The sequence below is a fragment of the Fistularia commersonii genome, chromosome 29 (assembly GCF_037954325.1).
Source record: "Fistularia commersonii isolate RoL2024-O1a breed Wild chromosome 29, RoL_Fcom_v1.0, whole genome shotgun sequence".
Taxonomy (NCBI): Eukaryota; Metazoa; Chordata; class Actinopteri; order Syngnathiformes; family Fistulariidae; genus Fistularia; species Fistularia commersonii.
In genome coordinates, this window is record NC_141312.1 from 11,175,530 (window position 1) to 11,191,574 (window position 16,045).

Here is a 16,045-nt window from a genome sequence, read left to right on the forward strand (position 1 = left end):
TGTGCCTTTCTTAACCTGTAGCCTTCTTAACCCTGTTGTCTTACTGTTACTTCTTCAATGCCAATAACCACAAACCATTACTTCTGATCAATCTGTATGCATTATGTAACTTGACTGAAAATAAGCAATGCCTTCATGAAAGACATAAAAGACTTAAATTTTGAATGACAATTTTCAAGAACTACTTTACTGTAACTTAATAACGATAAAAAGGAGAAAGGGGTAAATAGAAAAGGATATTCACAAATTTAAATTATGTGATAATATAATAATAACTTTTTATAAATAGGCGTTGCTTGATTCATTATATTTCTCCCTCCTCACCTACACACATACACAGGACTGCTCCACTAGGGACCTCTGTGCTGTATTCCTGCTTAAAGTTTCCCTGTAATTGGACTGGGTAATACACTTACCTTTATTTATCATTGATACGAAAGTTTTTGCATAAACTATTGTTAACTATTCTATTTTTATATTTTTTTCTGTCAATATTCCTGTTACGCTCTGAGCCACATCCAAGATTCATTTTGATGTAAATCTGGATGATAAATAAAGTCTGTCTAAGTCTAAGTCTAAAATTAAATACAATTTGTGCGTCAGCAAAATTTGAATAAGAGTTTTAAGGCCTTTAGAGAAAATGTTGATTTACCTGCTCTAACTGAAGAATTAAGAGCAATTTAAATGCGATTCATTTTGAATGGAAAACTACAGTTTTTGCTCGGTAACCCATGTAATGAATACAGTCAAACTGGGATTGAATGCTATTCCTACATATTGTTCAGCTTCTTAAATTATTTCTCTATTTCCTCATGGTGATTCTAACCTCGATGCGACGTCTCTGCATAATGTAATTACAGAGAAGATAATTATTTTTTGAAAAATTGCCAATGGAACTGGTATGTCTTGATAGAATAGGTCTGAGACAAAGGCAAACGGGACTGTGAGAGACAAGACCCTCAGCAAGTGCTGCATCCTTGAGGTGGCAGTGAGAAACACAAGATGCCTCTACATTTCCGACGTCCTAATTTTTCCGAATTGAACTATGAATATGACTTATTCTCCAGAAATGAAGATGTTGAGGTTCTCTTTGGGAGTGACCAAGATGGATAGGATCAGGAATGAGTCTATCAGAGGAACAGCACATGTTCGATGTTTTCGAGAGAAGGTCAGAGAAGCCAGACTGAGATTGTTCGGACATGTACAGAGGCGGGATAGAGAATATATTGGTAGACGGATGCTGGAATTGGAGCTGCCAGGCAAGAGGTCTCGAGGAAGACCAAAGAGAAGATTTATGGACGTAGTGAGGGAGGATATAAGGGTGGTTGGTGTGAGAGAGGAGGATACAGAGAATAGGGTTAGATGGAGAAGGTTGATTCGCTGTGGCGACCCCTGAAGGGAAAAGCCGAAAGAAGAAAAAGAAGAAGAATCTGGATATGAATAAATTTAATTCTGGTTATAGATGCTATTGCATTGCTTTTCTCGCTGCTTCACATAGAAAAAGTCAATATAGTTATGTTCATCACAGTGATATGCAGGTGTGATGTGCACATTCCATTTTCTGGCATGTGTTTTGTTCATTGACATTTAAATTTGTCATTTGATGTGTTACAGTAGTGCTTGTAGGGCAATAGGGGAAATGCTACTCACCACAATCATTTCTGATGGCTCCAAGGTGATGCATTCACAGCCTCGTCTTCCCCCCAGCTGCTTGCCAAAACTATGTAGATAGAGAAAATAAGTGAAAATAAGGAAAAGATGTCAATAATGGCACTTCCGCCCCTTGATGTATTATATTAACAACTGAATCTGGTGTCACAATCTTGGAAATGGACTAGGGTTTAACAGAAAATTACATCATAGCTATGGAATTGCTTTTGTCGGAGACTGATGGAAAAGTATTAAAATGACCTTTAGAAAAATTGCCTTGACACATCAAGATGCCTTGATTGTTACTTATCGTTGGGGGTCAATTTTTCCTTAGTTTTTTGTGGAACTAAATGTATGTGCAAAACTCTGAATATTACAATTATAGTATACTGGAAATGGAGACACAAAGGTCTCCATATGGATATCTGCATTAGCTTGGGTAATTTTTGACACACTAACATAAAGGCCAGTGTAACTGGCCCTTTTATAAAAAAAAAAAAATCCTCTTCTCTGTCTTTCAAAACATCACTTTGCAGGTGAGTTCAGGCCATATAGTTCCTGAATCAAAAGTAAGATGAAACCTGTATAAATATCTACAGAAATGCACAATGAAAGTGTGGCGAAAATGGCAAATTCTTTTTTGAGTCAAGCAGCTCTCCAGTTCTAAAGCAAAAAAGAAACAAAATGAACTCAGTTTATCACATACTGTAATGGTGAGAAAGGAAACATGACATTTTATGCACAATGTGGGTCTCTGTTAGACGGTTTTACAGATCCCATTTTGCTGTGCCTTTGTGTCATTCTCTGGAAAGAGAACAGCTGATGCTGAAACCACGCGGGTCACTATGGTTTTTCCCTCATTCAGTATTGCTGTGTGTTTCTCAAGGGTAATTGGTAACAGGATAGAAATAGTTTTGAACTATTTGAACGATTTTCCACAGACATGATGTTTTATGGCACAGAAAACGGTGTAGCAACACTTCTGTCAAATCCAATCCTGCCTCAAGGTCTTGATTCTTTGTGGCAACTATCTTATGACTACCCTGGCAGCCTGAGCTCAGGCTAAGAAAACCCCTGCTGTCTTAACGCTTGGCTTCGCTAATCACAAAGGGCAGCGAGCAATGAGTGTGTTTCAGCAGGTAACTGCTACCTCAGTGTTGAGAAATACTAGGTGATCCAGTGGGTCCCTTGAAATCACTTTTACTGGTATTGTGTGTTCTGCCAGTAATCTGGATCCTGTAAACTATAATAAAAAACACAGCACTTTGATTAATGTGCTGGACAGGAAAGGTGGGATTTCCTAATGACTGTCTCCTGTCTCTAAAACAACTGTCCAAAAACTGACACGGGAAAATATGTGTTTGCAGTATGACTTGAGAATACTTCCAATAGTCACATCAATTTCGACAACAAAAGCTTTTTTCTTTGTATTGTTGCAAGGTCTGAACAGCAAACTTTTTGGCAAACATTTTGACCAAACATTGGCCTTCAAAATTTGACAGATGGGCCAGGTCACCATAAGATCCAATACATATGAAAAAAAACGCATTTGTAAATGGTACATATCAGACTCATCGGACATTTGTTTTGAAAATAAAACCAGCTTGGTTTTGAAGGCTCTGGCATTTGCTTGCATTTCATGGACAAACCAGTGTTTCCCTTGTAGCTTCATGTCTAGCTCATTCATGTGTGTCAGAATGTTTACAGTAAAGGCTAAATCAGTGATTTTCAACCTTTTTTGAGCTGTAGCACAGTTTTTGCATTTCCAAAGTCCTGGGGCACACCACCAACCAAAATGACAGTCTATCACAGCACAAATCACACATATAGTTAATAATATAGTTTTTAATGTATTTATACTCCGTGTGAAACCTGGGGCTCTTTTAATGAACACAAAATGGATATCCTGGCAGTAATGGTAGAAAGACACACACGAAGCTCTTGCTCAAGCTTTACAAGCTGGCAGTATTAATGTTTCTGTCTCAGTGTGGGACTTTTTTGATTTAGCTACAAGTTCAGCAACAAGGTACCTAGCTTTGAAGGCTCTCTGGTTTACCTTTGTGGTTTTTCTCCAAAACATTGCCCCTTTCTCATAGTTTGTATGCAAGCCTACAAAATAGTCCATCGGCTTGTTTTGAACGGAAGGGTGTTTTGTTTGGAGATGGTGTTTAATCTTGCTTGGCACCATGCCGCTATTGGATAGCTTCTCACCACACACCAAGCACAGGGGAGTCAGTGCCGCTGCATCCCCGGTGAAAGTGAATCCAAATGAAAGATGGCTTTTGCTGTATTGCCTCGAGCTCACCATCTTTTCTTTTTTCTTTTGTCCATCTCCATCACTGTCACTCGCTCGTCTTGCTATGATGCCAAACTGCCACTGTCAGGCAGCACTAACTCAAACATTGACCTCTACGTCATCGCGTCACAGACATGACACTGAACGATCTCTCACGGCACACTGGTTGAACATCACCGGGCTAAATCACAAAGCCAATCTGTGTCATTCAGCTCAGGAAAATTCTCAAGTGTTCTCAAGTAGCTCCAAAAATGAAATAATCTCCTGTTTGAGCTCCCACATTCATTGATCCAATCATTCAATCATTCAAATCAAGTGTGAATTCTGTACCGATCTTTGGCGGGCCGGATTAAAAAGACCAACGAGCCGGATGTGGCCCGCGGGCTGCAGTTTGCCCACCCCTGACATACGAGGTGTTTGAACTCAAATTTCTCACATTCTAATTTCTGGCAGTGCAACGCTTCAAATACTGGTTTCGTAGTACCAAATTGATTTGCCCAATCATACTGACATTTGAAAGATACTTTAGCCTGGATACATGCTCAATCCACCAAGCTCAAATTTTTCTCTGTTTTGATCAGCCATCAGTTACAGTTATGGTTCAAAAAAGACCTCATTAATTGGAGCGGGTTAAGCAATACTTACTTGGTAGTATGGACAAAAACACTTACACCATCAAGAAACATATGTTATCTTTGCTTCCAGCGTCACTTGGTAGCAGCATGATGCATGCGGGATTCCCTGAGAACGGACGCAGTAGTGAACACATCTCAGGCCTTTTGGCCCACACATATGGTGACTCAGCACCGTTTAAGGATTCTAGGCATGGCTGGTATTAATTATGGAAACTTTCTGAGCTGGGAGACAGCCAAGTTTCATTCTCACATCTCATTGCTGAGTATGGTGCCCCACAGTCATTCTGGTGTCTGCAGTTTGTGCATTTTTCAATAGGTTTCTGTCTTGGCCCATATTACCTGTATCCTTTTCATTAGTAATTGAGTCTAGCTCTTGTCTGCTTATAGGTCTTTCCTTTGGCTGCTTTTGTCCCCCTATTCTACAATGGTTTTAGATCATTCGATTCCGCAATATTTTTTTTCCATTCTCTTCTGGTGTTTCCTACCCCTGCCTCAAATAGAAATCACTCACACACACACACACTCACACACACTAACACACACTAACACACACTAACACACACACTAACACACACACTAACACACACACACACACACACACACACACACACACACACACACACACACACACACACACACACACACACACATACACATACACATACACATACACATACACACACACACACACACACACACACACACACACACACACACACACACACTTACACACTTTCTCTAGTTCCTATTATTATTAGGCTTCCGGTCCTGTTAGACTGATTCTTGTAATTTCTTGGTGATGTTGAGTTGGTGTGTTGTTTGGAGAGTGTAAAATTGCTCCATCACTTCCCATCACTGACATATTCAACAAGGGAAGCCATATCCATTCAAACTCATATATTATGGTTCTAAATTGGAAAGTGCGAGTACCATCAATCCACAAACTTAAATACAGGCTCATGCAACTATTTTAAAGGTTATATTTGCAGATGACACAGTCCATCAGTACTTAAAGAAAATAAAGACCTGAATAAACATGGGTTAACTCATGAACTCTGTAAATGGTCTGTCCAGGATAACCATGGTCAATTGCTTCTTTAACAATGGCTGACCAAGTGGCCTTTTCTGTGGTGTGAAAACTGTGAATTTTGGACTCTTAATCAGGAACAAATTTGTTCTGGATTATGCATAACATTGTTTAAAGATGCATAATAGCAAAGCTGCTAGCAGTTTGTGCAGGACCACAAAGGGATATGCTGGTAAGTCCACCTCCACATCACCTCATTGTACAGGACTGATAAACTGTTGAACAAGCTGCATGACAGAGCAATGCAACAGGTGAATTTGCCATCTATAGCAATTTGTAACAAGAACTACCTATTTGAGTAATTTAGCATTGAGAAACCAAACATGCTGCCTAAAGATACTGACAATATTACCTGTCATTTTTGCATATGATTCTAACACAATTGTTACAGTCCCCCCATTTAAGAAAAATAAATAAAAATTAACCAAAAACAGGCTGCAACAGGCGTGAAGTCAACCTAAGACAACCCAGCCCGACTGACATAGTCTCTGCCTCTAAAGACAAAAAATATGTATACTGTTGTTCATATAAAATCATAAACTAATAGAGCAAAATATTGATCACTTAAGCCTGACAAAGTGCACTGATCATGTAAATCCAAGCTCGGTAAATAGCTTTATCTGTTTGAATAGTGATTTTAATACTATCTATGGTAACCCCAATGTTAAAGGGAGGTGGCAGTGTCAGCCAAAGAAAGCATTCCAGAAGCAGCAATATGTTAATCTGTCAATGACATTTAGTTAAGCGCTTGCAAGTACACAGTGATAGAGGTTTCTGTAAATCATTTTTCCCATGAAATCAAATGTGAGTTTCATTAAAAAATCAGAAAATAATGTATTGACCATCTAGAACCTCAAGAAGAAATTCCCAAGGAGTAAGGCAAAATCCTGGAATCTGAGTGCTTTTAAAGCTCGCAAGTCAGCAAGACCCTTTATGGAACTCAACATTCTCTACAGAGGCAAGACACATTGTTGCTTTCAGTGACACCAACGCTGCCAAGCCAGTGTGTGTGTGTGTGTGTGTGTGTGTGTGTGTGTGTGTGTGTGTGTGTGTGTGTGTGTGTGTTTGTTTGTAGGGGGTAAGTAAAGGAAAGGCAGTTACAACTTATTCATGATTTGGGAGACTGATTATCATATTCCGCCTGCCATATTCCGCCAGCTGTCTGGCTACCTGTCTATCTTCCTGAGTCTTACACAGGAAATTAGACAAAAGCTCTTGAACATGAGACCAAATGTTTAGTCTGGTGAAGAAAATAAACAGTCCAATAAGAATCAAAATCCAAGCAAAACTTAAAACTACCCCTTCCTACCTGGATCCTATTCTTGAAACTCCTGACTATGCATTTAACTGCCATTAATTTAGATGTCATTTGCGACAAGCTCTTCCCACAGCACTGAAAGTGTTCCAGATTTCAGTCAGTTATCACTTTGCTCCCCTCTTTTCTTACAGAGTCAAGATGAACAGGAGACGTGTGTTTGGGAGATGGGTTCCAGTGACAGCTGCAGGGTAGTAAACCATGACAGCCGGCAAAAACAGTAATCACACGCACACGCACACGCGCACGCGCGCACACGCACACGCACACGCACACGCACACGCACACGCACACACACACACACACACACACACACACACACACACACACACACACACACACACACACACACACACACACACACACACACACACACATTCCTTTAGCCAGAGTCAAAAACAGAAAAGCAGAAAGTGACTATTGTTGTGGGCCAGAGGGAATAGTGAGATATATGAATTGTGTTCATAAAAAGGGTGACTATAATATAGACTACTATAAAATGTGCTTTGGACTTGCCTGATATTTAATGCTACTGGTTTTCAGTATCTACAAGAGGTTGCTTCTAAATGCATACATAATGTATGCGTAAAACACACAAACACAGACAATTTTAATACATTACTTTTGATTTATTAATTACAGAAATGTACTGCTTTGTGAAAATTCATGCATTTTAATCACACTTTTTTTTTTACCTCACTTGTTTCTCCGTGTATGAGTTCCAAACATGCAAATTACACATGCTATCACACACAGTATAACATCGTATAGTGAAAAATGTTCTTTGGACTTTCTTCATCAAAGAGAGTGTGTATCAAAGGAGCACATACATGCTTCATTACCAGCTCAATGTGAAAATTGTTTGGGTTAGCTCACTGGCAAGTAATGTTAATGTTGCCTCAGAGCATAACAGCAGGCAGTGCCGCCAGTCAACACTTGACTGCATGCCAGGGCTAAATTACAGAAACAAAATTTCCAAATCCACGTCTGATAAATTGACCAATTCACAGGTAGGATAGATCGCTGTGGACTGTGACCACTCTCCATGGTAGGAGATTAGGGCTCACAGGATGCACTGAAGATTAATTCAGCTGATTAATATTACAAATTACCACCAAGAAAGACAATATCAAGACAAGTCCAGCAGCTGTATAAGGATGAGAGGGAAGTAAAACTGGTCATATAATGTGTTCTCTGCACTCTTCTATTGGTCTGTGTCATAGAATTATGGGGTACAAAAAATTAGATATTTTGACATTTACGCTAATGTATATCAGTCAATTAATCAAACTTTCTGTGATGTGATTAAAATACAGATGTGCAAATTGAATTTTTTTTAATCAAGTCTCCATCCCTTGAACACATGCACAACCATGCGTGTGTGAAAGTGTAAAAATAATGCTTTGTAAAGAGTACCTGCAAAATGGATTGGCTTAAGAAACTCATAATAAATATTTTATTGCTCCTCTGTCAGTTAAAACTATTGACCAGTGGGAGAAATGCTCAGCATGTGTGTAAATGTCAGAGCAGATTGAAAAAAAAATATTTTGTTATAAGCTATTTAGGTAAAAAGTTTAAATGTACCTGCTTTACAATGACCACGTGACCCATGAATCATCGTACCTGTGCTGAACTTTGCACTTATGTTTCGAAAACAGAATCTGACAAAAATGTGGAATTTGAGGAAAAAAACAGGCCACAAGAGTCATTATAGCAACCCAGAGCAGATCAAATATCTGTTGATATACAGAATAAAATCATAACAAAAAGTTAGAATAAAATTAAATAAAAATAAGATAAAAAAAAGGAAAATAAAGTGTAAATAAAGTGACAATGTTGTGGGTTTCCAGGCATCAATATATTGAGTCGGTTATGAGGATTTTAGCATCATCTACCACTCTGTCTGGCCAGTAAGCCAATTGGAGAGGATCGAGCAGGGGTTCAGTTATGGTGATATGAGTTTTTACAATTTGCTCCAACACCTCCATCATCAGAGAGGTAAGAGTCACAGGTCTGAGGTCATTCTGGACCTTTGTGGTACCCGTTTTGGGATCAGAATCACTGTTGAGTACAGCCACGCACTATGCTGCAGGACAGTTTTTAAAAAGGAGATGGAATATTCCTCACAGCTGCTTGGTACAGTACTTGCGAGTCTATTCGGATTTCATTTTGCCACTTAATGTTATTAGAAATCAAGACTGTGGTAAAGTTACATGACCAGCTTCTTTGTCATCTTTAAAAAATACTTTTGAACTGACATTCAGAGACTTGATATATTTTGTATATAAACCGTAGAGTAACAGGCTCAATTGTCACCTTCAAAATGAAGCCTTTTTGGGGTAATGTGTGGAGTAAAATTTAGGGATTGCAATTTCGCTTAATCAAAAGTTTAGAAAAAAGTAGTGCAATGAAAAACATCAAGACAGAGATTCCAAGCATGTTTCTGTGGTCATGATGATCAACAGTACAGAAAGTAAACCACAAACCATAGAAACATACTTACATTACTCTACTTCTCAGCTGTCTTGGCAGTTCTCAGTTTTTATGTTTGGTTGGCTAACATTGATCACTGTATATATATGTTTATACACACACACACATGCACACACACACACACACACAGGATAACAGATACGCTATGTTGCCAAACAACACTGTTACAAATTCAATGTTTCATTACAACACTGGCACACAACAAAAACATCAACTATTCCGGTGAACTCAACTTTCAGACACAGAACAAAAGAACAAGATATAAAAAATAGCCGTGTTTTTCAGCGTGACCTATGGGTGGTTATTCAGCATAGCATCGTGGGGAATTCCTAGCGATACCCTTGCTTTAATGACGGCAAACAGGAAATTGAGCTTACTGGGTTAAAGCGCACAAAGAAAGGGCAAAACAAGGAGTTTTAAAAATCTGAGCTGAATTAGCCTTAGCTCACTTCTCCATCTCAATCTCATTGGCTAAAAAGCAATACGTTTAAAAGGGACGTTAAAAAGAAAAAAAAAAAACATTACTAACCGGGAAAAGGAACTCTGTCGTCCACTTCTTTGGATTTCTAGTAAATGAAATTATATCCAGCATATTATCCGAATGCAGAGGAAGAAGTGAAGATTGTTCCTGCGCTCTTGAGTAGATCCCAGTGTTTTTGCTGTGTACTCCAGAGAGCAGACAAGCAAAAGTTGCCGTAAAAAGGCAACATGAGGTGACAGTCAGGTTTTAAGATGGTAGTTTCAATGAGGGAAGAGTGCGTGCACTCCCTCTTCAAACTGTTCTCCACTGTTCTGTTAGCCTCTCAACTGGCTCCAGGGAGGTGCAAGTGTGTGTGCGTGCATGTGTGTAGCCTGCTCATTTCCTGCCTGGATGTGCTTTTGAGCTCCAGGCGGGCAGGCTGCTCAGGAACACATGGCCAGCCACTGTTCCGCCACAGTTTCTACATTCCATACACATCCATGAGTGAGGGAGCGAGCGAGTGTGTGTGTGTGTGTGTGTGTGTGTGTGTGTGTGTGTGTGTGTGTGTGTGTGTGTACATGCACACCACTCCCTACTATGACCTCCCTCTGTGACCTCTTCCAAGACCTCCCGCTGCTACGAGAACGAACACACACGCACACACACAGACACTAGCCCCACCCTTTACTCTTTTTATCAACTGACCCGCACTGGAATGAACACACACACACACACACACACACACACACACACACACTACTAGCTGCCCTGAGGCTGTTGATACTTGACCAGCAATTCTTTCTGCTACAGTTGGTGCTTTGTGTTGCTGTTCTTGCTGACTCTATGTCAGACTTGGAACTTTCACCTTACTTTTAGTTTCACGGCATAAAAAAGCTACCTTTTCTAAAAATAAGTGTAGGTTGAAATTATTTTCATTCCATTTCCTTCTACTCGGAAATGGAAATGTCCTTAGACTGGATGTTTGTGCCTGACGGACGAATAATGCCAGTAAAGTTTAAGATGTCTCCATGAGTTTTATATGATAGGTTTTGGCAAGATACATTTTAATTGGTTATCGAACAATGTAATAATCGTCAGTGTCAGAAAGTCTGCCCAAAAATAATTTGAGTGTGCTCAGTTTAGCAGAATGTTGTGTCTATCAATTAAATGAAACCTGAAAATATTATTACTTGAGCTTCCAAAGCAAAACAATAAAAGTGCAATATCCTTTGTAAACACTGATGATGTTCTGTAGCTGTTTGATCATGACTCGAAGTGCTACAGGGAATTCAACCTCCGCTAAACCATACCCGAATGACACATTTTAGTATGGCTATGGTCAAAAGTTGTGCCTGGAGCACTTGCTACAGTGACTGCCGCTACCCAGGGAGGTTTAAGGAAAAAAAAAAAACTTTTTTTTTTTTTTTTTCGTTTTCCAAAAAGAAACCTAGAAAGATGTAAACTGTGACAGGTTTCGCTTACTTAGCCCAGACAATCGTTTGGCTCTATGGTCACTAAGATTAGTAATTATTAGCAACGATACGAAACTAGCCAGCATGTGGCCAGGGCCTGGATAAACAACTCAGAACCGCAACATACATAATATTAGTCACAATGCAATAGAATGTTTAAAATTCAAAGGGGGAAGGAAATCTTTTTCTACTGGAGTCTTTCTGGAATCGCAGTGGGCTCCTGTCATGACGGTCGTTAAGTGTAAGGTAGTATTCTTGGCAGTCCTAGAGCAGTTCTGGATCAGTCTTTTCCTAGTTTTGGGCTTACGATGATAGATGAGCACCTACAAAACCAGGAAAAGGAAACCTGGTAGACAAACAATCACCAAAGCGGTATTGGAGGCAGAGACTGTATTTGTTAGCGGTATGGATGAACGGGAATGATGAAGGATATCCAGATGAATATTGACAATTTTTGTAAAATGTCACTCTTGGCCTACTCTCAGCCTAAATTGAGACTTAAAACTCTACGAACTAGTCTTTCCATGTTAGCTGGTGTGAGGTGATAAATTTCCAAAGTCTCTTCCAAATATTTCTTATGTCTGATGTATGACGGCAACAAAGGCAAAGACATCGGCAAAAGAGAAGATCTCAAGGAGGTGTGGGTATGGCTGGGAAAAAACAACAACTGTGAGGGGACTTCTCATCCACATGGGAAAGAAGAATTGTGGCAGCGATAGCCTGATGCATCCTTGCACTGCAATGTAAAGTGCAGTGCATCTTTGCACTAGTAAGGGCAGGTCAGACTTATAGGATCTAAGGCCAAGTCAACAACGACAGTGCCGAAGGGCACAATGTTACAGGGTAGGAGGAAAGGAAGGCTGAGGAAGAAAGGCTGATGAACCCCAAGAAGTAAACCCAGTAGCACCTCCAAGTGACCCAAGAATGGAGTCGAGCCAAATGGCCAGGAACCTGAAGAACCCTCTCCGAAGGAACAAGATCAAGTGGTCAAAGATCAACGAGGCTGAAGAGTGGAGAAAGCTGGATAAACATCTGTGCAGGCTGCTGCAAAATGCTCTGTGCGGATCTGTAGTAGCCAAGCGAAACCTGTTTGGGTAAATCCCGTATGAAGAATGCAGCAGAAGAGAGGAAGCGATCGATGACTTGGTAGCAAGATGAAGGCAGCTCCTTGAGCATTGGAGGAAGGCAGAGGAGTCTGAGAAGGGGGGCCAAAAAGCTTTCTGGGATGAGATCAGAGGATGTCTTGCTCACCTCCGGAGGGCAGAACGCATCAGAAGAGTGAGGAAAAGGAAGGTGAAGGAAAGATCAAGTTTCTTCAGGAATCCATTCTGGCATGCATGCAGGCTCCTTGAGGAGAAGACAAGTGGACCCTTGGATATCTCCATTGAAGAACTGCAGGACCACATCCACACTCAGAACAGTGACCCAGCAAGGAATACCTCCCCCCAAATGCTCGCCATGGTATGTGCCTAGACCCTCAAAACCATCGGCCCTGTTTGATGCATCACCAACCAAGCTCAGCGGGGTTAGGCAGGTGCTCCAGCAGGCAAGATCTGCTTCAGCACCAGGCCCAAAGAATTTTTCTCAAAAGTAACCTTCAACCAAATGTCTTTCTTTCGGAGATCAACATTTTTAGTTGAATGCAGAAATATAATTTCATTTTCTCTGCAGTTGTTCATTGCAACACATTTTGCAACACATTTTGCTAATACATTCCCTGGACAGTGAAATTCCATAGTGCATTTGGAGAAAGGCAAAAAAAATATCTAATGTTATACGCCATGTTAATTTATTTTAAAATTCAAAAGGGTTGTGTGGCTCCCAGTGCCTTCTTTACTGTGGGGAAATTGGTGTTAAAAGTTGCCAACCCCTGGCCAAGACCATTGAGCAGTTGAGGAACAAAATATGGAGGGGAAAGTCTTCAAGAAGAAGATGGAGAAGGATCAGAAGCACAATCCTTATCAAGGGTAACAAAAGCTGTTATAAGTTCTCTTAGTGTGGTTCTGAATGCATTATTAAACTATGATAATATATGGAATAACCTTCCATCTAAGGAAAGGTTTTGAGGACTCACAATGCACTGAAAATGATGTAAATAGGTTTGATTCCAGGAAGAAAATGTATTGATTGTGAAAAATATCCACAAAATGTTGAACTAACAACAGGAGGAATTTAAAATTGATGGAATGTTTGAACAGGGGATGCAACAAAAGAAACAAGACCTATTTACCAATCTTAAAAATCCTCTGTTAAAATTAGTCTTTTAGAAGTATATGAAAGGAACATTTTGACTAAGCAATGAAGTCACATATCAAAAAGAGAAGAAAAAAAAAATCACTTAAAAAAGATTTGACATGGCTGCTTGAAATGTGAGGAGGAAGAAACAATCCAATAATGCATTGAAGAGTAAAAGTTCAGAGTGTGTGTTCTGATGGTTACATACCAGCATCTTGCCAGGTACATGTGCTCCTTGACGAAGACTGATCCAGAGAGCAGGATGTACCAACAGGTGGCAATGGTGTCTGGACTTGAGGAAAGAAAGACAAGACTATATTAGTGGGAGTACAATTACATGAGTAATATGACTTCTATATTATAGAGCTTTTCATGTCACCCCCAGAGCTGACTGAGAAGACATGCTGGTAGACATGTTTGCCTTTCTGCCCCTCGAAAAAAAAATCTCAGGCAGCATATTGTCAGACTGTGGTATTTAAACCAGTAACTATGTTCCATTGCCAAATAGCTACAATTAGAATAAGATAATGTTTCTTGGTCAACACTTGAATGCAGAAAGGCAAAAATCACAAATGACAGTGTTACACTGATTAAAATTTGTATCTGCTATCTCAGTCCTTTACTCCATACTGATATTCTCCTCCATACTCATATTTGCCACCCCTTCCTCTCCTACAGCTTGTCCTCTTACTTATGGCAGTCTCACCTCTGGACCCACCACCCTAATTAATAGGTATTTTTACAAATTAAGAGAGCTTGCTTTGCTATTCCTCTTATTTCTCCCCTCAGTATGTACTTTGTCCCAACACACCTTGACAGACTAAAACAGAAGCAAAAGACCCTCAGCAAAAAGTGTCTATAACTACTAATGTTTTTTTTTTTCTTCCCTCTTTTTTATGAAGCAAGCTGGGACTAAATGGAGTTTACACCAACTGCACTACAACTGCACTACTACTCCACTACATATTTCATTCAGTGTCCTTATTGTGCTAATTTATTTATTATCTTACGTTTTCAGTAATTTAACTATGTCTCTTCTACTTACGAACAGGCTCTCAAATAATCTGGCACCCACTGTGGTCAGCAAAGTAAAAGAAACCAAGGAACATTTCAATTGTACAGGGAAACGTGTTTCCTGACTGTATACATGACAGTAAAAATATCCTTTGAATCCTTAATCAAACCGAGATACTTTTTGTCACTCAACAATGACCACCTCCAGTGCTTAAATTGTTTCCACAATAAATCAGTTGCTGTACTAGATCACATCTTTGTTAACAACCAAAATACGGAGCAGGAAAGCATTTTATTTGTCCTATTTCATTTCCGAGCCATTTTATGAGCTCTTACAACATCTGTGACAATGAACCATCTCAACGCTTGGTGCCATGTGAAAACCAAGGATGTCAGTCAAAGACATTGCTGGTTTTGATTGGATAAATATATAAGCTAATAAACACCAGCACTATTGTGCTATTATGCATTTAAGACTGTACTTCGGACTGTTCTGGAAAGACTTGACAGAGGGTAAAGTCCTATAGCCAGATGACCAATAAATAAAACATGCAGGAACCTTGATACCAAAAAAATGAACAGATAACTTATCCATAATTCTATGAGATAGAAGATGTTTAAGAGTCGAGATACAAACTATGAGGTTCCTGTGCCAATTTCAACATAAAGACTATGATTGGCTTTAAAAAGAAATAACTGCTGAGACATGCACTTCTATGCAATAACGGTAAGAGGCACACTATTGATTATTATTAGTATTACTTCTTATTTCAAGAATTGCTGAATTTGAGGATTCAAGGACAGGAGTCCTGAAATGTTATTAATCTGAGTAAATATCAGAATTTAAAAGTATAAAATAATCTCTGGATTATTTTATACTCCTACTTAAGGGAGCGCTTGTACTTACTAGAATAGGATATGGTTGGCCTCATGTCTCTCATATCTGGCAGAGGAACACATCGACCTGAACACAAAAGACAAAAATGTTAATTCTTTCATTACTGTCTGTTACCTCAGCTGAGGTGACCCATTTACAAAATTTCTATTTTCAGCCAGGCTAACATTTCCTGAAATAATTGCAAACAGATTGTTGAATTTGATAAAAAGGGAAATGTCTTAAAAGCAGGTGCTGCACGTACATAATTATATAGGCTCGATATCCTATCAATTTATACATTTTTGGATTCAATCTAAAAATGTTCATATCTTCTAAGAAAGTTAAAGCTGGTCTTTGTGCAGCTTTTAGGATTCATGGTCACTTCTCCAAAAATAAATTCAAGCTGACAAAAGATATCAAGAAGCATAAAAGTAAATCTCATATATCAGATATTAGATATTGATTATTTATTTGATTTTTTTTATACATATTTATTTGCTGTAATCACAAC

General features: G+C 39.3%; 1 protein-coding gene across 17 annotated transcripts in view; it reads right to left on the reverse strand.

Moving 5' to 3' along the window:
• rapgef6 (Rap guanine nucleotide exchange factor (GEF) 6) overlaps window positions 1-16,045 on the reverse strand; it is a 126,911-nt gene that overhangs the window by 83,898 nt on the left and 26,968 nt on the right. For 16 of the 17 annotated variants that reach the window (XM_086177557.1, XM_086177556.1, XM_086177555.1 and 13 more), the window contains exons 3-5: window positions 15,565-15,621; window positions 13,852-13,935; window positions 1,651-1,720 (exon numbers count right to left, since the gene is read on the reverse strand). In XM_086177557.1, coding sequence (XP_086033683.1) covers window positions 1,651-1,720; window positions 13,852-13,935; window positions 15,565-15,621 — 211 coding nt within the window. Of the gene's footprint in view, window positions 1-1,650; window positions 1,721-10,005; window positions 10,404-13,851; window positions 13,936-15,564; window positions 15,622-16,045 lie in introns of those variants that run through there. The other variant, XM_086177561.1, reaches the window with a different exon arrangement.